This window comes from Lissotriton helveticus, chromosome 7, assembly GCF_964261635.1.
Source record: "Lissotriton helveticus chromosome 7, aLisHel1.1, whole genome shotgun sequence".
Lineage (NCBI taxonomy): Eukaryota > Metazoa > Chordata > Amphibia > Caudata > Salamandridae > Lissotriton > Lissotriton helveticus.
The window spans coordinates 770,506,728-770,533,348 of record NC_136068.1 but is presented as its reverse complement, the minus strand read 5'-3'; the positions used below and the strand labels follow the sequence as shown (position 1 = coordinate 770,533,348).

Genomic DNA, 26,621 nt, shown 5'->3' with positions numbered 1-26,621 from the left:
CCTTTTGTTCCACTTTGACCCTGGCTGGCAGCTATTTGGAGCATCACACCTAAATGCCAATCCAAAGGAGGGGAAACAAAGGCACATAGCTTGTTATCATTTCACGACCACACAAGCACTTAAGAGAAACTAAGATTTGGAGACAAGCTTTTCACTTTGTTCAATCCCTGTGTATAAGAGATATGCATGCACTGTAAGAATGCCAGCTGTGTTGGTCTGTACAAGTATTTATACAGTTAACAACCGAAATGCCACTATATTTTTATATCTTTACTAGCACTACTTATCCAATTTTATGGTGCCTGAATGCTTTGCATCACACACACAATATAAATTGACAATAAATCAAGCAAGTGTGTAAATCAATTTATTGGATTGTTACATAAGAATCCATTGCGGATGATGCTCAGTATAGGAAAGTAGATCCTACTACCAATCAAAGTAAAAAATTCAAGATGCATGGGATTTTTTAAGTGATTTTGTTACTTACATGTTAGGGATTCAGTAATGTAAAATGTCTCAGTAATGGCTCATTTTTAATAGTTAAACATCCTGGGGCCATAAAGCATGGTCCATAATGGTTGAATTAATATATGTGTATTATATCGGGTTAGGACTGTATCTTTCATAGGGAATATTGTTTGCTATGCTCAGAATACCAAATACAGTATGCAAGTTACATTTGCAATGATGGTCAAAGTGTGCTAAAAATTGTCAGTGTATATATTAGTGGTATGTGAAGTAGGTTAACCAATGTTATAGTTATTGAAATTGCAGTTGCTAGCAATTTTAATGCAATGAATTAACGTTTTTTTGTTCTTGGTGCCTAGCTTAGCTTGCCCAGCTTATGGCACATAGTGGTTAGTCTACTGTAGTTAGTCAGACATGAAACTTCATCCACATTTGGACTGTTAATTCCTTCAAACAGGAAACTTAAGGGCTGTTCAGCTTCCATTTGTTAAATCTTGCAATATTCACAAATGAACTCATCATAGACCTGCTAGCCATACGTGTGAGGTTCTTAAGATCAGATGACACTTCCTGTGAGGTCATGGGTCGTGATGTCGCATCCTGTGATGTCATGTGCAATGTATTGCCCCATGTTGTCACTTGCATACTACCTAACTTGGTTAGTCACGTCATTTCTATTTCTAGGACTTGTGCCCTGATCACATCTTGGTCCCCACTAAAGCAGGAGTCTTATTTGTGACTAGATTACTGTTCTCAGATGCCATTTCTGCATGGCAGCAAGAAGAACACGCCAGCTAGTGTAGGTGAATGCAATTAGTGCCCATTGTTTCAAGCATCCTTCTTCAAATAAAATATAAAAACTCTCTCATTAATGGAACCATAAATGAGCAGTTAATATATTTGCTCAGCATTGAACTCTAATCTATAATGTATTCCAGCATTTGCCAGAAATTTGAAAACATTGTGCATTCCTTGTCACACACACTAAAAGCACAGCACTCGCCTTCATACCCATCAGAAACTTTAGTGGTCATCAAACTAATTTAACAGGCTTTTCAAACAAACTCAATTCAAGTTCCGGTGACTAGGACTCTGCATCCACCAGGAAGGGGGAGCGAAATGCAAAAATGTGCATACAGTGCTCCAACTCCAAGATGTGCAAATGTGTCCAGGGGCCTTTCGCTTTGATCAACTCATTACAGCGTCACAAGAGACACGTCGCCAGTTATTGTATCTCATAGTGCAAGCGATCTAAAACACTGACTCCGTTCAGCACTTGCACTGAACTGTGCCACACTCCAAGCCTCGGGACACCTTTATTAATGTACCCTCCACACTTCCTCGTGCTGTACTCCCAGCGTGCAGGCTTTTGTTTCAAGCGCATACTTTCCAAATATTAACGCTGACAAATCACACCACATGTGCATCTCTGTCAAAGGAGCTAATTTGATCGCTTAAAAGAAGAATCTAACTCTACCAGGCGAGTTCTCCCGTGGCTACCCCGCTTTTCTTTTTCTTCTGCTTTTTCTGGAGTCCATAGTTTATCATCCAGACTTTTCTCGTGTTCCCATCTTGACATTGCTCTCTAACTCCATTTATCACCAGAAAACGACACCATGCCTTAACCTCACAGTCTCACAGAGGCACTTTGTATCACCTCCAATCGAGTAGCTGTCTCCAAGTGATATAAAAAGCGAAAAGCTAAGATCCTTTCAAGGCCTTTCCAGTCGTTAACATACAATGAGGCTTTCTGTTCCATCTTCGCGCAGCCAAACCCGACAAGTCTCCCACTGTCGCCAAGCTTGTTCAGCATCTTGATGTAAACCTGACACTGTATCTCTTGTTAATGTTCGTTATCCGAGCATGCCTCAGAATGTCTTCGCTTCCATCAATCACTTGCCCCAAGGACCGGACTGGGATGCTTTGGGTCTCTGAGGCAAGCTGCCCCTTGAACAGCAATCCATGTGAACACGAAGTGTGCAGAGGAGCCTTCGAAGTGCTAGCATGTGCTTAGAAGATGAGTGCGATGGTGGAGGCACAAGAGCCCGAAAGCAGTCCTGCACAGCACTGCTTTGAGAATTCGCATCATGAGGCACACACCTGTTTCCCAACACCCATAAGTCATTTTCTGCTCGAAATAGTGTTCCTCAAGTCAAAATCATGTGAAAAGGGGTCACAGTAAGCAAACGAAATTATTTTAACTACACAAAACCCAACAAAGGACCCTTAGGTAAGATTTCATATGCATAAAAAAACACCAGGGCCTGCATAGGAGCAGCCCGACCTGAACACAAAATATACCTGTTGCCCTCCTATGCATAACCATAATAGTAGCACTACAGCACGCACTGTGGCCAAAACTCGGGGGCTTCTTTATGAGCCCTTGCTGCAATTTTACGCCCCGTTATGTCACTTTTTGTGACCCACTGGTTTGTGTAAAAACTGTGCCAAATTGCGTCCTATTTACAAAGTGACACAACTAGGCTGATGCGTCACTTTGTAAAGCCCTGCACCACATTATACCTATGGCAGGTATAATGTATGCAGGGTGGGTGTTCCCCCGCATAAAAGCCTAGTAAAAGTGGTGCATTAAAATAATAAGATTTCAGTGCACCACTTCTAGGACACCATTGCGTCAAAACCTTATGGCAGGAATAAGGATGACGCAGTGCATTAAGGATTGCATACTTGTGACACAACTGCAGCAAAGAGTGACTTTTGCGCCAACAGATACGTCAGGATTCCTGACATATGTCTTTCCTTGCGACATGAGTGTCATACATTAAATACGGCGCAGCCACTGTGTCGCAAGAGAGCGCAGTGAAAACTGTTGCATCGCTGTTTTGTCGCATCGATGCAACAGTTTTCACTAAAATATGTCTTTGAAAATTAATTTATGATGCTACAGTAGAGCATCTGAAGCATTTATAAATGTATTAATTATTGTTTATGAAGTAAAATCCCTTGTTGGCACACCTACCTGATAATTTTCAGTACATAAGTCCACAAGGGTGTATTGGGTTTGGCCTGATTTTTGAGAACTTTTAAAATATTGGGATTTTCTTTGCCCTAACCATTTGATTCCTGCAATCTGATCCTGGGTTGCATGACTAGGTGTAGCTAGTTATTGGTCTTTGTGTATTTATCCCAGACAGTATGACAAAGGGAAGATGGTTTTTGGCAAGGAGGGCAACTCTGAGTTATCTAGAGGGAGTAGCTATCCCCTACCATACTTGCACATCACTAAGGCTCTGCCTGACCATTCGCACAAAGGGTTTGATACTGGTCTATTGTGACCCCAGACAAGCTGGGTCAGAGATAGGGAAGCAGGGGATCCCTGACACCTCGGGGTTGGAAACCTCTAGAAGCCTCCTCCCATGGGCGTCCGCAGGGGAGGGCAAGGGGGTGTGCTTGCCCCCCCTGGATCGCCGGTCCCATTCCTTTTGGTCCGTAATGTTCAAGATTACAGCAGGCTGGTCCCCTGCAAGAAGCCCCAGGAGTTTAAATGTTCTCTCACTTGGGGCCTCTCGCACTTCTCTTTGAACTCTAGAGGCTGCAGCAGCCCCTCCCCGACCTCGAGCAGACTGAGGGCAGGCCCATTGTCATTCTCTCAGCTGCTGATCATCACATAAAGAATGACAATGAGCCGTCTGCATTAAACGTGCCTTGAAGGCGAGTGATGAAGTTAAAATGTTGCCCCCCCCCTGGAAGGCGAGTGCTGAAGTAAAAATTTGCCCCCCCTGGAAACATTTCTGCGGACGCCCATGCCTCCTCCACTTCAAAGTGGGCACCAGGTAAAAATGTTGGGCCTCAGACCCCAACTCTTCAGAACACTTCTGGTTCTGGGGACTCTGCCAGGAAAAATAACTGCTATGCTGTTGAAAGGACAGTTAGCCAGCTCTCAAAGACTCCTGCCCTGCTCTGCTGCCCTCTTGCCTGGGCAAAAAGGACTGGACCTGCATCCCTAACTCAGGTCCCTAAGGATTAGTCGGCTGGGTTACTGATCAGAAGCCTTAGGGACATAATAGGCTTCCAACAACCTTAAACGCAGCAGCTAGACTCTACCATCTGTGAGTCCTGCCCTCCCAAGTGGTGCCACCCCAGACCTGGACCCTTGTGAATCGAGCAGAACCGACACATCTCCTCCGTGGTGCATCCCCTGCAGAACCGTCACATCGCCTTTGATGCGCTACGCATTGCCCTCAGAACTGATGTACTGCCTCTGCTCCATAGATTTCCCTGACACAAGGTCTTCACATCACCCATCGCAGCCCATCAGAGCTGACTCATCTCCATGCAAAGACATCGCCTCACACAATGCAGCCATCAGAACCGCCGCTGCATGATGTTCTCCACACAAGGACATTGCCTTGCACTGCGCAGCTCCACAGAACACCCATCTCCACGCCCAGAACTCACATCGCCTTTGCTGCATGACGCATCCTCGACACGGCACTCTGCATCCCTTTGCATCCAGGATTAAGGTACTGTGTAAAGCGGAGCTAAGAGGCTCCCTGTAGCTGGCCCGCACTCCATTGCTGTTGGTCTGAACTTGTGACTTTGTCATGACCTGGTGCAACCAAATAACCACAGTTTGCGCTTTGTGGTGCTATTTTCACTTTAATCTTTCAAGTTGTATGTCCCTGATTTTACTACATGGATTTTGGTCCTTTTTGTCGTGTTTTATTCAGTACATTGTACTCTATTTTTCTAACTTGGTGCAGGATTTCTATTGTGTTATGTTTTCACTTTATTTCTGATAGAAGTGCTGCATAAATACTTTACATATTGCATCTAAGTTAAGCTTGACTGCTTTGTAACAAGTTACCAGAGGCTTAAGCACAGATCAATTTGGTGTTACTTGTGACATCATCCTGACGAAGATTCTGGTTGCTGCTTGAGAATGCTTTCAAGCACCTCAACCAGTAACCCAATTTCCTACACTTGCCTTATAGCTTAAAGTTGTATTGTTCCTCACTGGCGACAAATGCGCTGCTTGTGGTGCTGTGCACAATGTACTGAAAAGTGTTGTAAAAAAAAAACAAATCAAGGTGATTTTAAAATGAAAAAAAGCAGGGGTATTTTATTGGTCTAATATTTTGTGCTTTGCCAGGTTAGCATTCCAACAAATCAATGAAACAGATACGAAGGTCCCCCTCAACCAAAAAGAGGGTACAACAGTCCTCTCTACCCACCATAGTTATTAATACCCATGCCTTTTCCTTGGTCACAGGCCAAAAATGAGTAGGGGTGTGTAAATCTGCAAAGACGGACAGCTCGTAACTCTGCTGTATTTTTATAATCTACAGGTAGCGGTTCAAAGTGAGTAGGTAGCTTCTGGTAGTTAAAAGCATGAATGGCAGGATCCTCAGCCCATTTTGGCAGGAGAGAACGGTTCCCACTGCTGCATCAGCTGCTTAAGGCAACAAGGGGACTGCCAGCATTCAGTAGCAATGCACCTCATCCCCTTCACTCAGCACACTGTCCTCCTAAAAAAGGTTTATTGACTAGTCCAGCCCACCGACTCTGAATACAAAGTTTTCCTGTCAAGCCAAAAGGCCTACTTGCTTGTCACCTACTTGCCTGGCCCAGCACAGCTGCGCTGCCTTCCAGCTCTTTCACAGAAGCTCACCTCCCTGTTTCGATTTTTGTGAAAGGATGTAGTCTACTCATTCGCCATTTCTTGCTGCAAGCTATCCCAGGATGGGTAGGAGGGACATTAATTTTTAATAATGCCTAACTTAGGGCCTGAGTACGATGATGGTGGGACCGCCAACGACAGCTCGTCGGTGGTGGTCCCACCGCCATTGTAATACTGATTACCGCCCGCCATCTTAGGATGGTGGGTGGATTTTTGGCAGTCGGAGAGACCAACTGCCACGATCCAAAGGGCTCAAGGAGCCTGTCGGTCCGTTGGAGGGACTTGTATCCCTACAACAGTGGCGGTGCCTGCCAGGCACCACCATAGGGATTACAATGTTCCTTCCTGACGGCTGTTTCATGGCAGGTAAGGTAAGTGGAAAGGGAAATTTGGGGCCTGTCTAGGGCCCCCCTTCCTCTCTGACCCCCCGACATGGCCGCTGGAAGGCACCTCTAATGCCCAGCAACATATCCCTGCACCAAATGGCAGGCACTGCATGGTGCCTGCTACATAGTGCAGGGATATGCAAGGGGTGCATATTTTATACTGTGGCGTGTGCTTCAGCTTGCAGCACCCGTCGCAAAAATATACACTTTGGGACCACCTTGAAGGCTGTCACATTGTGATTAGGGGGCAGGACCGCCGACAGCTTGTCGGGAGGTCCCGTTTACCACCAGGATGGAGTTCTGACTTACGTCGGACCGCCAAACTAATCAGGCCCATATTCATGTAAAATCAGAAAACTCTAACATTTACTGTGCAGGAAGAATTTTCCAATGTTTCCCAACCACGTGAACATAAGCAAAACTGTGTTTTCCACTAGTAATGTTGCAGTGATTTGCTAAATTAAAGAGGCCAATTTTCCACTGTAGAAGACATTAATGTTTCTACAATAACCAACACTCCCCCCCTGGTCACAGTTATACAGTTATATTTTTATTACTTAAACACAGCTGTGTTGTCAAGCTTCAAGAAAGCGGTGGAGCCACGTGAGGCGGACTTGTGCTTGGATCATACAATCTTACATTGCTCATAACAAATATTTAGGAAAAGATACAAGGGAGACCTGTTACTTTCAGACCAATTAATCTCATATGACTGCTGGCAATGGAAAATATTGCACTTTTCAAAATGTTGACAACGACTACGACAATTGTGCTGTTTATGTAGGTCTTGCAAATCACGATTATATTTTAGGTAATGAAATAGAGACACATATCCGGAATAAAAACAAAAAACAAGCTGTTTTGTAAAAAGCCTAAAGACAGCTAATCCGAAGAACTCCAGCCAATGAGCGCGGGTGATTCTAGGAGCACTAACCTTGGAAAGATTTACCGTACCAAAAGCTGAGCCCCACCCACAGGGGAGTAACACAGGCCCCCCGCAGCCCACGCGGTGCGGGGGGGCTACTTCCAAGGGGCTCCCTCGGCACTGAACTCTGGCCGGGAGAGCTCCTGATTGAGCCCGGAGGGGGCCCCCCTAAGTACCGTGCAGGGAGGCCCCCTCACTTTTCATTACGCCAGTGCCCACCCACCGTCTATAGCAAGCTAAGTGCTATGAACGTGACGTGGTAAGCGACCGGCGGCAATGTCTTTGAGTGGGCGAGGCCTTCTCAGGGACTAGTTCACGACTGCGCCTGCGGTGTTTATTGGTAAATGAGGATGGTTTGCACTAACTGCAGCACCTGTACTTCATTTATAATACCAATGAAACTGCAGAGCAGGGGTTCAGAAGAGGACACAAGTCTAACAAAGGGGAATGTGAAACAAGTGCTGGAAGTGCGCCATAGATTACCAGAGGCAATACAACTGCCCTTGCTGCAATGTATAGAAAATGAATCTGTCACCATGAAACATGAGTTATTTTTATGCCTCAGCTTCATGGACAGAGGCAGGGTATTATGTACCTTTTTGGAGAGTGAGTGACTAATATCTTCTGGCACTGTGGTAGAGAGATGTAACACCTGCTCCGACACTTTCTATGTCACCTGCTCTATGTTATGTCTTTATTTATCTGAACTGCTAATGGTCAGAAAACAAGTCCTGACCATCCTGTGTGTCCACTCATTTATTTCTGGCCTCCTAAACAGGCTCTTCTAGAATGGAACACTCTCCTTACAGCCTGCAAAGACTTTAAAGGCATAACATTGAACAATAAACAGGCATAGAAATGATCTCGACACTACAAGAGAGGTCAAATAGAAAGAAAAACTTCTGTTTTCCATCACTAAGAAAAGAAACACTAAGATTAAATCACAACATTTCTTGGAATCATTAAATGTGCAATGTGGCAGCTCCTCGTGGCAAATGCGTATGTCAACGTTTGCGGGCAGACCTTGGTTTTGGGATCAACATTCACTGATGAAATGAAATGGTATGTCGAGGGGGTGCATGATAATTGGGAATACTTCCTCTCTGTTGTTTGCGAGGGTGACATGTTTTTATAATAGTAAAACTGCTGTAGACGTTCGTAAAATAATATTATTCGCCATACAGTACAGCCTTTCCGCTTTTATGTGGGGGTAAAATAAACTACAATTTCACATTTTAAGTCAAAACATTAACCAAACAAATCAGAATTAAATATTCAAATAAAATTCCAGCCTATATTACCCGCTGAATTGTATACTTTATGGGGACGGGTAAACATGTTACCAGCATAACGCGATTCAGCGTCATAGAGAACGGTAGGCATACAGAGACAGGTCAAGATTAAAGTGCAGAGCACCAGATGGAAGCTGTATGAAAGTGAAATAAATCAAGTGTTACCTTTAGAGGTATTTTTATTTTCACAAACTTTCGCAAATCTGGTATAAAAGAAGTTTTTTTCCTTCTATGTCAACTACATTACATCAGTTCCTATCCATGCTGAAGTGGGTTAGGCACGTGGTATGATTTACTTTTTTTAAGTCGAGCCTAGCGGCAGCGCGCATGCGCTGTCCGCTCTGCGAGGCATGCTGTAATAGAGTGTGCACTGGAAGACCTGCCCACTCTTCGGTCATATTTGTCATTGGCTTGTGTCATTGACATTCCTAAATGCTGAATTCTGATTGGTAAATAGGCGTGTTAGTCCCTCCCTAGTACCGCCTTGTCTTCATTTGTACCCTCCCATGGGAACTGGCCCTTTTACTTGGCTTGTTACATGATCTCCATTTTAAGTCGGTGAGCACTATTTTGTTTATTAAATAACTAATGGGGACAACGGCAGCTGCTTCTTGCATTTGCAGCGCGCCTACACAGGACAATGGTGGCCGCTTTTCACATCGAGGGATATGCCACTCTTACTTTAAAAGTGGCACAATGTCAATGCTTCTATTTTATATTTTATTACTTTTGAGATGAATGCAGCGTCCGCTTCAGGGGCACCGCGCTACCTCCCAGCTTTCATATTTTTTCAATAAAATTGCATGCTTGTCTCCAACAAGTCTAACATCCGCAGCAGATTTGGAGAATGCGTTTCGTCCATCACACTCAAAGCCCGCTGTGATCGTGTGCCTTGCGCCCCAGCTTTTATAGTGGTAAAATGTAACCGTTATTGCTTTGAAAAAGCGTCCTTACAGCTTTTCAACTATTGTTGGCACCACACAAGTGCTCAGGTTACCACCCCATTGCCACTTGTTGTATTAGTCACCCCCTTGCCCCCCTCCCAGTAAGCTCCCCGCTGTTTTAGCCCTGGGCGTTTGCAAAATCAGGTTTCTTTCATCAGAAGTGGTTGTTGTTCATTGCTATTAGTTTTACTCTAGCTTGACCAGCAGCAAGTGATTGCTGAAAAACTTGTTAATGGATGCAACTCTCGCATATGATAGATCTTTTATGTCAAAAGCGACATGCAGGCCACCGGAAGATCTGCCCAGCAAGCTGTCTTTCCAGAATGGAACGAGATTGTAAAGTGATTTATTAATAATATCCTTAAATAAATGTACATTTTGACTTTAATGAATAAATTCGATTTGCGTGTTCCTATGCCATAGATGTCTATAGTGTTGTGACCACAATCTAAATAAAATATTTAGATTTGAAATACGTATTTTTTGTCTTATTGATGGGGTAGAAGGACGGGTGAGATGGTGGGCATAAAGGTGGGGGGTGCTTAAAGAGTCGGAGACAACTGATCTGAGTAGCTCTCCCTTCTTTATGCAAGTGCAGATATTTTATGATATACATTTCCGAACTTGGACCTATTCATTGGACACCTGTGAATAGCTCAGTGGGGTAATGTACAATACGTTCGGATGAGCCTACTTTTATATTTATTTTTCCCAGGTTGGCAACATGTGTTCTATTGTTGTTTAATTATGCCGTGCCTGTGGCAGGATAACTATGTACACACTGACTATTGCTGCGCAGCGAACAAACATGAAACCGGTTACAAGAGATTTGTTTGTAAACAGGTTATCGTTCTCATAAAGCAGGGCGTGTGGTACCTGTAACATATGGTGCTGTGATTGGAATGTTTTAGCTGCAAAGACTGTTTTAATTCAATTTAGTCATGTATTTCGTGCCTCCGCTGTTATGATTTCTCAGTAATGTTTCAGACACTCCCCAGACATAATCCTCTCTAGCTCAGTCAAGGCAAGATGTGCACCACTACTTTGGTTTGTGCTGTATTAACACCCCTGCTCGCGATGTGTGTCCTTTTGCATATCTACACAGTGCAGCTGCGTAGTTCCATTGTGATTCCATCCTCCATTTCTGGCAGAACTGCAAATTGCATTCTGGGACTTGCAGTTCCCAGTTTAGGCATGCTAATCCTGGCCTGCAAACTGTTGATAATTAAAATGCCATGACAGGCTGAAGGTGTCACACATGTGACACTGGACCACTAGGCGGTACACGGATTCTGTTGCTGACCTTTTTAATTTGACCTCATAATCTCTCCAATGTGTGTTCTGTTCTTTATTAAACAAGCAGCATAACTGTTGGCAAATCTGTTTCATTCCATCTATCACAAGTTACGCATGGATCAGAATTTGTCTGTGCTAAAATGATATTACACACCAGAGTCGTTTTATAAACAGCTGTGTCATATGTTTACTTCATTAGTTTCTCCAGTTTGCCCTAATGGCCGGCAGAAAAGACTGATTTCAAAAAATCACCAATGAGCAAACGCACAATATGCAAAAGTGGTGCAGATAAACCTGACAATGCTTCAATCCATGGCGGCACAGCACCCAGGATCATGTGCTGCATGACTAATCACTTATAAGGTCCCAAAGGCGAGACCTATTGGCTATGCCAATGCTTGTTCTTTATTAGACGTTCTCTGGTAAGGGAAGTATTATATCTAGTTATATTCCATTTTAAAAAGCTGCGTTTTCTTTAGGCAAAGTAACACAATATATAGACAAAGTAAATGTAATCCTAAAGACGTCCAGGAGAATGAGCAGTATTCCCCCCGAAAAGACTAAAATGGTTTATTCTTTTGGACTTCTTGATTTTCCTCCCAGGAATAATGGATCACGATGAAACATTAACTTTGCATTCTTTTCTCTTCCAGGAGCCAATCTGCCCCAGCGACCACCCAGAGTCCGCCCCAACCTGCCACTGGGCTTCGGCTGTGAATGTCAGAGACAAGTATATCTACGTGGCTCAGCCCAGGCAGAATCGAGTTTTGATCATTGACATTCAGACTCAAAAAGTCAAGCAGGTATCTGAGGCACAAACGTTTGAGAATTCAGAATTTTTTCAGATTCTCGTCACACATCTGTGACTACCCTATTTGGCATGGCATTCTCCCACTAAATCGTCGAGATGCACGAGGATGTTGTTTTTATTTGGTTTTGCAAAGTGTAAAACATAATCTGTTAATGTTTTATTGTTTAATATTTTACGTATATTTTATTAAGAGCAACGCTAGTCCCAGAGAGTAGCAGCGAAATACTGCTTTACTAAGGTCAGGGATCACTTGCTGAGGTTCCAAGGTGAGTAAATCACAGATTGATTTTTAGATCAGATTGCTAGAAATCCAGTATAGACAGAAGCAAAGACGTAGCTATGGGGGAGGGGTGGGGGGCCAATTGCTCCTGGTGGCACACGTTTGGGGGGGGGCTGCCCCCTCCCCCCGGCTCTTACCTGCGCGCTCGAAGCCGCAAAAAGGACCAACACCCCACCCTCCTCTCCGCCCCGCACCCGCCTCCCCAGCTGCTCCTCCCTTCCAAGGATTGATTACAACTGCCCAGTAGATTGAAGCTCTGTGACCTCCCTTACGCTGTAAGAGGCGGACGCTCACTCGCTCTCTGGCGATTCCCTCAGCGCTATCCCCATCCTCTGAGTGATTCCCTGTTTGAAAACGGACAGCTGGTATCGTAGCGCTTCGCATTAGCACTGCTATTCTGTACTTGCATCGCAGCGCTTGTCCTCATTGTAACCGCCCGCATTTGCCTGCTACATTTGCATATTTGATTTCGCACTGCGCTCGCTTTGCTAGGCTTCTTACGTATATATTGCTGTTCGTTTACCTGTGCCTTATCTCCTTTGATTATTTCACTTTTGGCCCCAAGCTCGCCCAGCTCGTATTTCCCTCTTCTACCATTTTGTTTGTTGTGCTTTCGAGCAAGCCCCTCCTCTCCGCCCCGCACCCGCCTCCCCAGCTGCTCCTCCCTTCCTCCGCCCCCCTCCACTCTCCATTTATGTCAGATGCCCCAACGCGCAGCGTCCACGCGCTGCGGCCGCGCCGAAGGTGCGCCAAAGGTAAGCCCGTCTACGCCCGTCCGCGCCTGGACCGCGCCCAGCGCCAGACCCCCCGTTTCCCGCAATGCCCAGCCCACTCGCATCACTTACGATGCCACCACCCTCCTAGCCCTTAACCCCGGCCACTCCCCCAACTGCGTCCAAGCCGCTCCTGGACACACCCATGGACCCTTCTCTTGCCACTCCTGCAAGTGCGACGGCACCAAGAACAACTCCTCATCCACTAACACCAACCAGATATCTGACAAAAACCACCTTAAATGCATCCTACTCAACACCCGCTCGGTCCACAGGCACGCCATCGACCTCTGGAATCTACTAGACACCATTTCACCGGACGTCGCCTTCCTAACAGAAACATGGATGAACGCCTCATCAGCCCCAGACATCACCATTGCCATCCCGGAAAGCTACAAGATCATCCGAAAGGACCGCATCAAGCATACAGGAGGAGGCATCGCTATCGTTCATAAAAACTCCATCCGCATCTCAACTAGCACCTTCACTTCCAGATCCACACCGACCCCAAGACCACACTCAGAGGCACCCTCCTCTACAGGCCTCCAGGACCCCGTGCACAATTCAGTGACGACATCACTGACTTTATCACCCCACACGCCCTCCCCTCCGAGGACTACATTCTATTGGGAGACCTCAATTTTCACCTGGAAAAGAACAACGACAGCTGCACCACCACCCTTCTGGACAATCTCGCCGACCTCGGACTCAAACAACTTGTCTCTACGCCCACCCACATCGCAGGTCACACGCTCGACCCTATCTTCACCTCCAGCAAACATATCTCATTCAGTCACACCACAGCTCTTCACTGGACGGACCACAGCTGCGTTCACTTTACCTACAATAAGACCACAATCCACAACCATCCTCAACCCACCCTGCGAAGAAACTGGAACAAAGTCACCAGCGACCAGATCTCCTCTTCGCTTCTACTTAACCCCCCCGCCCTCTTCTCAAACCCCGACCAAGCAGCCATCAACCTCACCCAATGGTTATCCAACAGCGCCGAAATCCTCGCACCGTTGAAAAAACGCCAAATCAAGCTAAGCAGCAAAAACGCATCCTGGTTCAACGATGATCTTAAGAAATCGAAGAAACACTGTCGCTTCCTCGAAAAGGCCTGGAAAAAAGATCCTAACACCAGCACCAAGGACGCCTTCAAAAATGCTACCCGCATACACCACCAACTAATCCGATCTGCCAAGAAAACCGCACTCAAAGACCGTCTAGATAACAACGCCCACAACAGCAAGGAATTATTTAACATCGTCAAAGAATTTACCAACCCATCAGCCAACTCCAACGACATTACCCCCTCCCAAGCCCTCTGCGACTCCCTAGCTTCCTTCTTCCACAACAAAATCGCAGACATCCACAACAGCTTCGACAACCGTCCCGAAGACCAACCCACCCAATCTTCTGCAGGACCTTCACCCCCCTTGAACATCCTTAACGACTGGAACCCAATCTCCACTGAGGACACCATCCGCCTGATGAACTCCATCCACTCAGGATCCCCAACTGACCCATGCCCTCACCACATCTTCAACAAAGCAGACTCCATCATAGCACCACACCTCCGAGATGTCATCAACTACTCCCTCAACTCCGCCACCTTCCCGGAAAGCTGGAAAGACGCAGAACTCAGCGCCCTTCTGAAAAAACCCACAGCTGACCCCACCGAACTCAAAAACTACTGCCCCATCTCGCTTCTTCCATTCCCGGCCAAAGTCATTGAGAAAGCCGTCAACAACCAGCTCGCCGCCTTCCTCGAAACCAACAAATCCCTCGACTCCTCACAGTCCGGCTTCCGAGCCAAACACAGCACTGAAACCGCCCTCATCGCAGCAACAGACGACATTCGAACTCTACTGGACAATGGAGACACAGTCGCCCTCATCCTCCTCGACCTTTCCGCTGCCTTCGACACAGTCTGTCACAGCACCCTTCTTCAGCGCCTCAGAGACGTAGGAATCCAAGGAAAAGCACTGGAATGGATCACCTCGTTCCTCACCGGAAGAACACAGAAAGTCCGCCTCCCACCATTTAAGTCAAAGGCCTCTGAAGTCATCTGCGGCGTGCCACAAGGATCGTCACTCAGCCCCACCCTCTTCAACGTATACATGAGCCCCCTTGCGGCCATCGCTCGCCAACACAATCTCAACATCATCTCCTACGCGGATGACACTCAACTGATCCTATCACTCACCAAAGACCCTAACACAGCCAAAACCAACCTACACGAAGGAATGAAAGAAGTAGCCAAGTGGATGAAGCACAGCCGTCTGAAACTGAACTCAGACAAAACAGAAGTCCTCATCTTAGGCACCTCCCCCTCCGCCTGGGATGACTCTTGGTGGCCAGAAGCCCTTGGAAAAGCCCCCATCCCGACGGACCACGCACGGAACCTGGCGTCATCCTGGACTCCTCACTCTCAATGACCAGACAAGTCAACGCCGTTTCATCATCTTGCTTCAACATTCTTCGCATGCTCAAAAAAACATTTAGCTGGATCCCCAGCGAAACTAGAAAAACAGTCACCCACGCACTGGTCACGAGCCGCCTGGACTACGGAAACACACTATACGCCGGTACCACCGCAAAACTCCAGAAAAAACTCCAACGCATCCAGAACGCTTCAGCCAGGCTCATACTAGACATCCCGCGTAAAGAACACATCTCTGATCACCTGAAAAACCTCCACTGGCTCCCCGTAAATAAGAGGATTACATTCCGCCTCCTAACCCACGCACACAAAGCACTCTACGAACTTGGACCCGAATGCCTCAACACACGATTGTCCTTCTACACCCCCTCCCGTCAGCTGCGATCCTCCAACCAAGCCCTTGCCACTGTACCTCGCATCAACAAAACCACCATGGGAGGTAGATCCTTCTCCTACCTGGCAGCTAAAACCTGGAACTCACTTCCCACTCACCTTCGCCTTACTCAGAACCACCTAGCATTCAGAAAGCAACTTAAAACTTGGATATTCGACAAGTAATTCCCCACCCTCCCTCTAGCGCCTTGAGACCCTATGGGTATGTAGCGCGCTATATAAATCTCTTGACTTGACTTGACTTGACATCTTCAGTGAGGCCACCGTGGGCGGCAAACGCAGGGGCTGCCATGGGCGGTGTAAGGCCTACCTATGCCACTGGTACAAACCAATGACAGGACAGAGCCTGTTCGGCAGAACATGGACGATGAAGGGAGTAAGCACATTTTTCTGGTTCGTTCCTGAAGGTCAGGAGAGGCAGTCTCTAGTGACCAGGACATTGTTTCAGAGTGCTGGGGAAGAGAAGCAATATGACTGTTTTGTTGTGTTTTTTGCTCCATTGCCTTGACTAACTGCAGTTGCATTAAGTTTGTGCTGCAAAGTGGCTTAGTTGCCAGGGCCGGACTGGGATCCCAAAGCAGCCCTGGCAATTTTCTTGGACCAGCCCCTGGGGAAGAAAGTCCAGGCACAGCGAGACTGGAAACTCCCGCTTACTGCTTTTGTTCCTGGGGGCCGATATTGCAGCACTACTGCAAAACCGGACCCCACCCTTCCAGTCTCCGGGGAAACGCCCCATGCCCAGTACGGGAAATCCGGCCCCATGCCCAGTACGGGAAATCCGGCCCTGACAGCAGTAAGCAGTGTAGAAGGGTGAAGAAGGAGACAGGGGAATAGCATGGGATAGTTTAGGGTTCAAGCTTTCATCACTCTTAGAACATATACAATTAAGGCTTGAGTGGCGTAAGTTATAGAGAGCTCCCAGGGATGGGTGCTTAACTCACTGAGGGGGCTGCAGTGCTTAATTTGTAAACCAAAATGAGTGCCGGTGCTAAAGCTCTACTCAGAAGCCCACGGTGGTGCTATTAAATGTCGGTGCGCCCAAGACTAGGTTTGTGTTGTCCTGAATACCTCTTTACTTTAGTCTTCGGCACTCTGTACCTGTTTATCTCAATGTGGCAGGCTCTTGCTTTCCTCCTTTGCTGCAGTTTTTCTCTTACCCCTTCCTTCCCCTTTGTGTAGGTTTTTCCCTGTCTTTTCCTCAATAAACATATGATAAGGAAAAATAAGTGCAAGTGCCTAAAAAAGAGTACCGGTAGACCCCATCGGCATCAACTGGCATATTAAGCACTGGAGGGGAATGTGTTGGAGGATGAGTGAATGAATATGCGAAATCTGACACCATTCTCCCACACGTGATACATTCCACTTCAATAACTTGGAAGTCCCCCTGCAGTCACCCACAAACATGAAATTTGTGTTGATTCTTTGGTTTTCCACATATTGAGAAGTTGTCATAACCCAGTAGGTTATTGTTATTTGGAGCAACCCATCCACAGCATAAGTACCTATCTTCTAGACAAGCACACCAGTGCCAACCTCTTTGAAAAGGTTTTGGATGCGCTCGCTGCAGGCACAGCACCCCAGCCTCGGAGCTGCACCTGTTCAAAATGGTGAAGGGGGCTACTGCTTTCAGGTCATTGGGGAGGTGAGAACGTTGGTTTCAAGAGCGTTTAGCAATGAGATGTGTTAGCTATGGAACTTACAAGTCTAGTGGGAGTGGTTGCAGGTGGTGTGGCAGTTGCAGTCTTTTTTTTGCAGGAAGGGAGGTGGGACTTATTTTCCATCACCATACTTTGACCAGGAGCAAGAGACAAAAACTGAACATGGAAAAAGAAGGATAAAGAAAAACACAGGGAAAAGTGACAAAGGGAGAACGGAATAGTGAAGCAGAACCAGCAAGAATGAGATAAAGAGGCAGGACCTGCCCTGAAGTAGAAGAAAGTGGCTTGAGGTGGAAGCAAGACTAAGCAGCCCTGTTATTCGACATCCTTGGCATTCAGCAGGGCAGGCAGTAGGCTCTAAGAAGAACATTGGGCCCCTGCATTCACTTACCAATTTTAATGTATATATTAATTATTAATCTACCTTTCAAAACTTAGCACTACCAAAAACTAATGTTTAAAAAAAACAATTATAGTGTATTTGGCTCCTTTCATGATAATTACCCTTTACCTGATAGACAGACTGACTGTGTTACAAGGCGATAGACTTGCTGCTAAGAAAAGCGGGGATATCGGAGTGGCTTCCGTAAATGTTGGAGCTCAGAATAAAACGTTACACTAAAGCATTGCGAGTTCAAAATGCAAACAGAGAAGGTTAAGGCGGGATAACCTTTCCCCTGAGAGGCAGGCGCATTGCTAGGAACACCTTACGCACGCCCTGGCTGCTGCGACTCTACACACAACAGCAGGCAGGCCTCTTCACAAATAAATCCATTCCACACTCAGGGGCCACTTGGGGGCCAGGGCGCTAGAGTGCGCTGTGCCGCCTGCCTGCGCAGAACCGGGCCGGGGAATGATTAAACAAAAGGTATAGGCCGATGCCCTAGGCCTGTGCATGTAGGAGGAGGTGGTGGTGCGGGGGCGGCCTTTACCTTTTGTTTAATCCCGGCCCTGGCCACAATGCGGTGTCATGCTGAAAGCAATTATTGAATGCAAACGACATCAATCAGTGACTCACCTGCGGGCGGCGGGCGGCAGACAGTTGGCAGCAGGGACAGGCAGAGCAGCAGGGGTTAGAAATAACTAAATTATGGGGTACCGAGAGAGGGCCTCTGGTTGTGGACACGATGTTTAGTTTCTGGAAAGCGGGTCACGCGCACTTTTTACCGCGCGAGACCCAATGCGCATGTCACCACCAGCCGCCCCACCATAAGGTGGGTGAACTGTAGAGACCAGACGCAGCGCAGACGCAGCGACGGAGACATCCACGCACTGCGTGAGCGACGGCAACCCGCCCCATATTAAATCATGGTGCTGCGCTAATGCCTTATTTATACGGAACAGATGATCGTGAGACATTAAGAGAATCGATAATAGATAGTTGTTCTTTTTATTGCCCCCGCACAGAGCGAGTGAGACGCTGCGCAGATGCAGAGTAGTGAGTCAGTGACTACTGTCCTGAGTCGGAGTGCACAAAAAAATCGGCCCCAACTTAAAACCGGCCCCCGGCCAAAAAACCGGCCCCCGCCCCTGGCAGCCGACCGGGGGATTGCCCGGTGCCCAGCATTGCCAGTCCGGCCCTGTTAGTTGCATACATACAACCTCTTTTATGCTTTGTGAAATTGCATTATAATTAGCTAAATATGAGGATGTGCTTTCATTTTTTCCTCATACTCTAGCCTGGACTACTGTGGCAGGTAAAGGGCAGTGGGATTAATATTAAGACTTGTGGCATGAAAAGAAATGGAGAAACTGACAGATCTTTATGCCTCAGTTAGTCCGCATTTTCCCGTTCCTGCCTATTTATAGAAGAGGTAGGAATCTCTATCATAAACCGCATTTATACACTGCTACCTTTGGGATGGTAATTGTTTGTTAAAAAATGTATGAGAAATGTAGTGTTTTACTTCAAAATATAATAGAGCTCCTTTTTTATCCAGAGGCCAATCCGATCCCCCCAAGAGGGGGAAACCCAAGCCAGCCCCGCGAGGACCCTACCCGTCAGGCGAAAGGAACACCAGACGCCAACATTATCAATGGTAGATCAGCAAATAGCCACTTATGCTAGCACAATGCCTGATTCAGTAGATCTGGCTAACCCATTGCCATTACCCATTTTTAACCTTACATCACACCCCCTCTCCAACACTGAATTGTCGTTATTAACTAAGGGATTCTCATTTGTCCCCACGATACGTCCCAACTATTTGGACGTTCAGACGGAGTTACTAAGATTTTTTAGGAAGTTGAGACTACATGCTTTCTTCGTACTCCATCCTAAACCGATCCTTACGCCCAACACTCCTTTCCGCCCACCCTCAACTTTCTCGCCAGTAGGCAGCATGGTGCCTCCGGAGATATTGACCTTCGAGAAACTAGTCCTGCAGGATCTCTCCACCCTTGAGAAACGGCACACTTTCATCCCTTATAACATTAGCTTGGAGGAGAAGCATGCACTTCTCAACCTCAAATCAAAGTCTGATCTAATCATCAAGTCTGCCGATAAAGGCGGGGGAATTGTACTACAAAACCTTGACACATACAAAACAGAGGTGCTTCGCCAACTGAGCAATCCCTCACACTATATAAAACTCCAAAGGAACCCGATAGTTGAGATCCAAAACCTAATTCGGCTAGTCACTAAAGAAGGCCTCGAGTTAGGGTTTCTGAGCAAAAAGGAATATTCTTTTCTCAATGCCAGAGCTCCTCGTACTCCTGTCATTTATACACTCCCGAAGGTCCATAAAAGTGTAGAACATCCCCCGGGCAGACCCATAGTTTCTGGCTGTGGGTCAGTTCTGGAACCTTTGGGTCTGTTTGTGGATTTTTTTATCAAGGATTTTATACCAGCTACTCAATGTTACATCCGTGACAGTACCCATATGATTAACCTGATAGAGGAACATCCATTTGACCCCACGTCCAATGTGCTATGCACTCTGGACGTGGAGTCATTATACACAAATATTCCTCAAAATTACTCAATGCTTGTCATTGAAAAAGTCCTCAACAACCGCCCGAGCCCACATTTTATTCCTACACTGTTTATTCTCCAACTATTGGAAATTTGCCTCACGAAGAATTATTTTTTGTTCGATGGCCAGTATTACGGCCAGATCAAGGGTACATCTATGGGGGCTGTCTTCGCGCCGAACCTGGCAGCGCTGTATATGGATAGCCTTGAATGCGAGCGCATTCTGATCCCGTCTAACCCTTTCCATAGTGGCATTGCCCTATGGAAAAGGTATATAGATGACATTTTTATGATTTGGACGGAGAATGAGGATCTACTTTCTCCTTTTCTACACTGGCTCAATTCCAACTGTAGTGGCCTCACCTACACTCTTACCAAGAGTAGGGCTAGCATTCCCTTTCTAGACTTAAACATACAGGAGAAAGAAGGCGTCCTCATCACTAGCCTCTACAGGAAACCCACCGAGCGCAATACCTTACTAAGCTATCAGAGTAATCATCCCAGAGCGCTCCGTGATTCCTTACCCTTCTCACAATTTCTAAGGCTCAGAAGAAATTGTTACTTAAAAGAAGATTACTTCAAAGAGGCCCATGTACTCAGCGCTAAACTTAGCACCCGAGGTTACCCCCGCAGACTAATCAAAACATCATTAAAAAGAGCATGGTTTTGTCCGAGGGAAGTTCTGTTGGAATCCAAACCAAAAAAGACACAGAACCGGATGGTATGTGTAACAACCTTCTCCCCGATATCCAACTCACTTACCAAAAGCATTAAAAAACATTGGGCTGTGTTGAATGCTGATCAACTCCAACTGGAGAAACCGATGTTTGCCTTTAAGAAGGCAAAAAACTTAAAAGATCACTTGGTGCGGGCAGCACTACCTGCACCTGCAGAGATGACCACAATTGACACACTATGGGGTTTGCCGAAGCTCACTGGGCATGTAAAATGTGGTAATTGTTCAATGTGTGAGAGTACTATAGAAGGCAAAGAGTTTGTTTACAGTGATTTGAAATACGAACGTAGAGAATTCTCAAACTGTAATAGCTCCAATGCAATCTATGCTTTGTTTTGCCCATGCTCCATGATCTATATCGGACAGACTACACAAAAGGCACGAACAAGGATGTGCCAGCATCGAAGTAGGATACGATGCCGAACTGCGAATGCACCCCTGGTACAGCATTTCACAGAACAATCCCATACAGAAATGGATTTCAAATGGACCATCATTTGCCTGGTAAAACTCCCGAGCCGCGGGGGCAACCTGCAACAACTCATGAACAAAGAGGAATTGAGATGGATCCTGAAGACAAAAAGTCTTCACACAGGGTTGAATCGGACTGAAGATTGGACTTCCCTGATCTAACATTATCTGTTTTCTCCTCCCCACTGACTCTTCAGCAAGCCTGTAATATAATTGTAAAATATGGTTCTGAATAATTTCTTCACCTTTTCAATGTATATATAAATGTAGAATATTTGAAATGTGCTGGAAATGCATTTACTATTGAACACTAGCTTTAGGGTATGTTCTGAATGTCTGTGACTCACGGCACGCCATCCTACGCTCTCCACTCATATTTATTAACACCTGTGGGCACTCACCTAGTTATTATTTTATATACGACTGAATGGGCTGGGCACCACTCCAAGATGGCCGACACCCGCCCTGCTTATTACAGCTTAGTCCCCCCTTGACTACTGTCTTCGCCATACCATGCCATATGATTATTCCCCCTATCTAAAATGGCCGCCAAGTTTGGGCGAAACCTGATTGGTCCGTTTTCTCACGTGACCTTCCTCATCTCTTCGCCGCGTCCCGCATTGCACGGAGACGCCGCGCTGATTACCGGTGCTAGCAAGAACCCCCATTGTGGCCTTGCTCCCAGCTTTTTCCAGGTAAGATCGGCCCCGGTCAATGTGCACCCGTGGTAGGAGTCGAGTTTATGACACCACTGTCACTTATGCTGCCCTTGTCCTTTCTTTCCCAGACTTTGGTATCGTGACTATTCTTTTCGGGTAAGATCCGACTTCCCGCATTTTTGTTTACCACGGTCACTTCGATCTTAATTGCTATAGCCATTTATATGTCGCCCTTCCCTCCACAGACCACAGTTCTGAGGGCACTCATTTAAGGTATGCGTATTTTCTCAACACCACTCTAAATGGGAAATTATTTTCGGCTACTACAGTTTTAACATTTTTCTCCCATCAGATTTACTCTATAATTAAGCTACACTATCTAGCTTAAGGAATTTTCCTACCAGAGTGCGGCACTATTGGTAAGCGTAGTTTCGCAGACGCCCACCCTCACTTTAGACGCACTAAGTTTGAGTGCACTGAATGTTTAGCACGCCGGCCCGCCGCCACTTCACTCCATCCGTGCCTTACTTTTGCACTAGCCACAGTTGATTCGACACTCAGCGCCACCAGCCCTGTTCCTCGTTATTGTTCTTCACTGCCCATATTCTGCATGATCCACATCTCGTTACCGGCTGCACCTTGGCATGGTATGAGTCATGCAATATATGTACGAAGCTGTGGCAATGTTTTAGTGACATGTCTTTATCTTTTTTATGTCTCCCCTTCTTTTTACATGGTATATATCCCACTACCAGTGATAAATTTGCAAATGTGTAACTTTAAGGCAATTACCCTCTGTCCTGAGGATGAACCTCTATTAAGTATGGTTCGAAACGTCGTCGACATATTACACTAAATGCAACGAATGCAGATACAATTTTTTCTTGCATATGTGTATATTTTAGATTGTCTGGTGTATGTCTTACTCTAATCAGACGTCTTGCTATTGCCTGTTATTGTGTATGTTGTATGTTCTTCCAGTGTGTTAGTCGGACACCGGATGGTGCCCCGTTTCTACCACACCCAGTGTTACATTTGATATAGTACCTTTGTATTAGGGAAATAAACTGTCCTGCTGGACACTTCCCCAGAATATATTACCATTTGGTTTATATTTATTCTTTCGTGTATTGATTTGTTGTTCTAAGGACCACTGTTCTTGATAATATAATTTACTTCAAAATATAAACACCCCAAAAACAACAATCTTTAATCACTGTTACACTAAGGGCCTAATTCATCATGTCTGGCGGTCCGAGGATCACCACACTCGTGGGGGTGATCCAACCACTGCCCCACTGGCAGTCCCACCACCCCATTAAAAGACCACCATTGCATCGCAGATTCCGCCAGTAACCTGTTCCCTGGTAGTGGTGCGGCAGCCAAGGCCCCAATAATATGCTGGTGGTGCTGCTGCGGTACCGCCATGCATATTACAAGTTTCAGGACCACCAGCAGTGTCATGGAGGTCTTTCCTCAATGAAAAGGCTGGCAGTCCTGAAACAAAGGAGGCACTACAGGGCCCCCTGTTGCCCTTGTGTATGGGAATGCATGCAGGGGGGCACAATAGCGGTTGGAGAGGTGTGGTGCAGCGGCCAGGGCAGCTGACTTCGGACCTCAGGGTTCACGGTTCGATCCCTAGCTCCGGGAGCAGCTTAGCTCAGCACCATGTGACTCTGGGCAATAGCTCACTTAATTTCCACAATGACCCCCCAGCTCCTTGAGACCCGTAAGGGTGAGTAGTTTGCGCTTTACAAAAACGGATTTACATTTAACATGTGCCTCCCTGTGTACATGCAGCCCAGTTCCTGCATGGCATGGACTTTACAGTACATGCTGTGCAAGATATGTTTTTGCTGTTACCATTGCGGTGCACATATTCAGAGGCACCACCGTGGGACTGCCAAAAACAACTCACCAGACAAGAGGAAACTAGTAATCTGGGAGGCAGTACAACCATGGGTTTGGTGGTGTGGGAGCTGACCGCCGGCATGGTGTCCACTCCCACACCACCAAACTCGTAATCAGTCCTTAAGTAGATAGCACACCTTGCAGTCATGCCATGCTTTGAAGTTCATTACTTCGCTATTTAATTTTGAAAGATAGAAGGCTTTGTTGGGGTTTGAATTCTTGTCCCTTCAACGCAAATATACTTTATTGGTAAGCATATTCAGCTTGGGGGCAACTTATTCAGCCAGTGTGCCGATACCTAAAAGAAAAACCAACTGATATATCATAGCGGAAAGAGGAGCACGCGTAGTGCATGATTTCTGCCTCCACTGCGAATGCTAGAGAACATCAGACAGTTGTGAGCATTTTGGGGACCACCACAAAATGAGATCATTCTGTATCAACGTGGTAAGGTTTAAATACTGCTGTTTCACATTATCCTCTCGGGCACAATCCGAAACCCTGCATTACTGGATAGTGTTAGGTAAAAATGTGCTAGATAGTCTGGTGTCATGGCCTGGATACAATGTGATGTACACCTCGGTGTCCAAGGGGGAGCCCTTGCAGATGTCAAATATAGGGTGATACGACAGTGCATTGATCAGAGGTGAGGTGTGGAGCCACCTGGAAGCTGGCTTGCAATAGGCAATCTTGCTTCAACCTGAATCAAAAAGAATTGGCTAGAATTTATAGTGTTTATTTGGTTTGATGGGGTCTTTGTAGAAATGAAATCCAAACCGCACGAAGTGCAGAACACTACATCCTAACTAGCACACATTTGACAGCCCGGCGATACTTCTCTCTTGACAACTAGTACCCAGCACAGGCTTATGGTGCCTTATTACTCTCACTGTTCACAGTCACACAGTCAAAGCATGTGCGCTCATAATGCACCTGTGGTCACCCTAAGGAAGCCAGGACATAGCTTGGCCTTCCAGAGGGCCATTAGAACACCGTAAAAACAGGGTTGGACTGGGACAGAATATAGGCCCGGGCTCCAAAATAAAAGTGGTCCCCGTTAGCGAATAATATGGCTAAAAAAGTTGCTCACCTTTGCACATTATGTCCATTTTGAACTTCTAAAAATATGCTGTAAAAGAGTTTTGCATGATATGGCAGACTGCATGCATTTGTGCTGCTTCAGGCAATGATGATGGCAATATCAAAGAAATTAATAGTAACAAGCATTGGCAAAGCTAATAGATCAGGTGTTGCCCACCAACCTTTTGGCTTTATCAGTGCTTGCTTTTTTTGCGATAGTTTTTGCAAAACTTTATTGCTGGGGAAGCTGCTGGGCCCGCAATTGAAAAATAATAGCTAAAGGGAAAATAATGTTTTAGTCTCAAAAACAATCTTTGGAAAGCAAAGCAAAAGAAGGGGGCTCCCCGTAGGGTTTTGATGATATAGGCAGGCCAAAGGGGGAAGAACAACTGTATAGAGAAGGAGAGAAGGCACCCTGCCTGATATTTCTAGTGGTCCTAGCTAGAGGATCCAAACGTGATAGGAGAAGGGGGGGTGGTTAGCCCAGAGGCTGAAGCTGCACAGGACAAGACCCGGTCAATCCCAACAGACTCAACAACATATATTGTAAAGATACATATTTTTTATTTTTCTCTTTTTGAATATATTATTTGTAATTTTCATAGGACAGACATGTATAAATTAAATAGTCAAAGTGATATTTTACAAAACACATAGCAAAGATTCTTTTCTGAATTAAGATAAGCCCAGTACTGACCACTCTTCAAACAAACTACCACACTCATTCACACAAGGGTTTTCTCTAACTATTATTGGAACATTCAACTTTCATTCCTCCATTCATATAGTCCTGGCGTAGACAACAGTAGATATTCAGTAAGTTGCCTAAATCGGGGGGTTCATCCAGGCAGATAGTATTAGTACGGGTCCTGGTGTAGTTAGGACAAAATGCCGTATTCCTGGGAAAACGTGCCGACGCGCGTTTCGGTGAAAGGCCAAGGTGGCCACACCTTCGTCAGGGCCAGGGTAGTATGCTGGGCAGGGGACAGGAATAAAATCTGGAAATAAAAAGCTGTGTCTTAGTTCCGCATTCTTGATATGTATACACAAAGACACATTCCAACATTTCTTTTTCCTCATATTACATTTTTTTTAAAAAACATATATCGAGCATATTGATATGATACATGCAGGGTTGACATTCTTGACACTGTGCAGTAACAGACTACTTGGAAACACTCCCCAAGTAAGATTCCCTGTTTCGTAGAATCCAAAGAAGGCAAACTGATAGCCTAAGCTAAATGAACCGTAGAGTCTAATTCACAACACTATACAAACATTTTATAATCACACACTCATTATCGTCCACCTAACACCTCATGGTTTAATTCAACCACTCTTCATGGCTGTTTTTTGAAAGAGGGTTGAAGTAAGAAAGGAAGGATTTTAACACACAGTAGGGTACCCAAATTTATCCTATTTAACCAAACGCAAATCATCAGTTGTTTAAACAAGATGTTACATTAAA

General features: G+C 45.9%; 1 protein-coding gene across 1 annotated transcript in view; it reads left to right on the top strand.

The window, feature by feature from the left end:
- Positions 1–26,621, top strand: part of FSTL4 (follistatin like 4) — a 1,347,217-nt gene that overhangs the window by 1,253,458 nt on the left and 67,138 nt on the right. Inside the window, exon 11 of the mRNA XM_078653328.1 lies at positions 11,609–11,758. Within this exon, the coding sequence (XP_078509454.1) occupies positions 11,609–11,758 (150 nt within the window). The remainder of the gene's footprint in view (positions 1–11,608; positions 11,759–26,621) is intronic.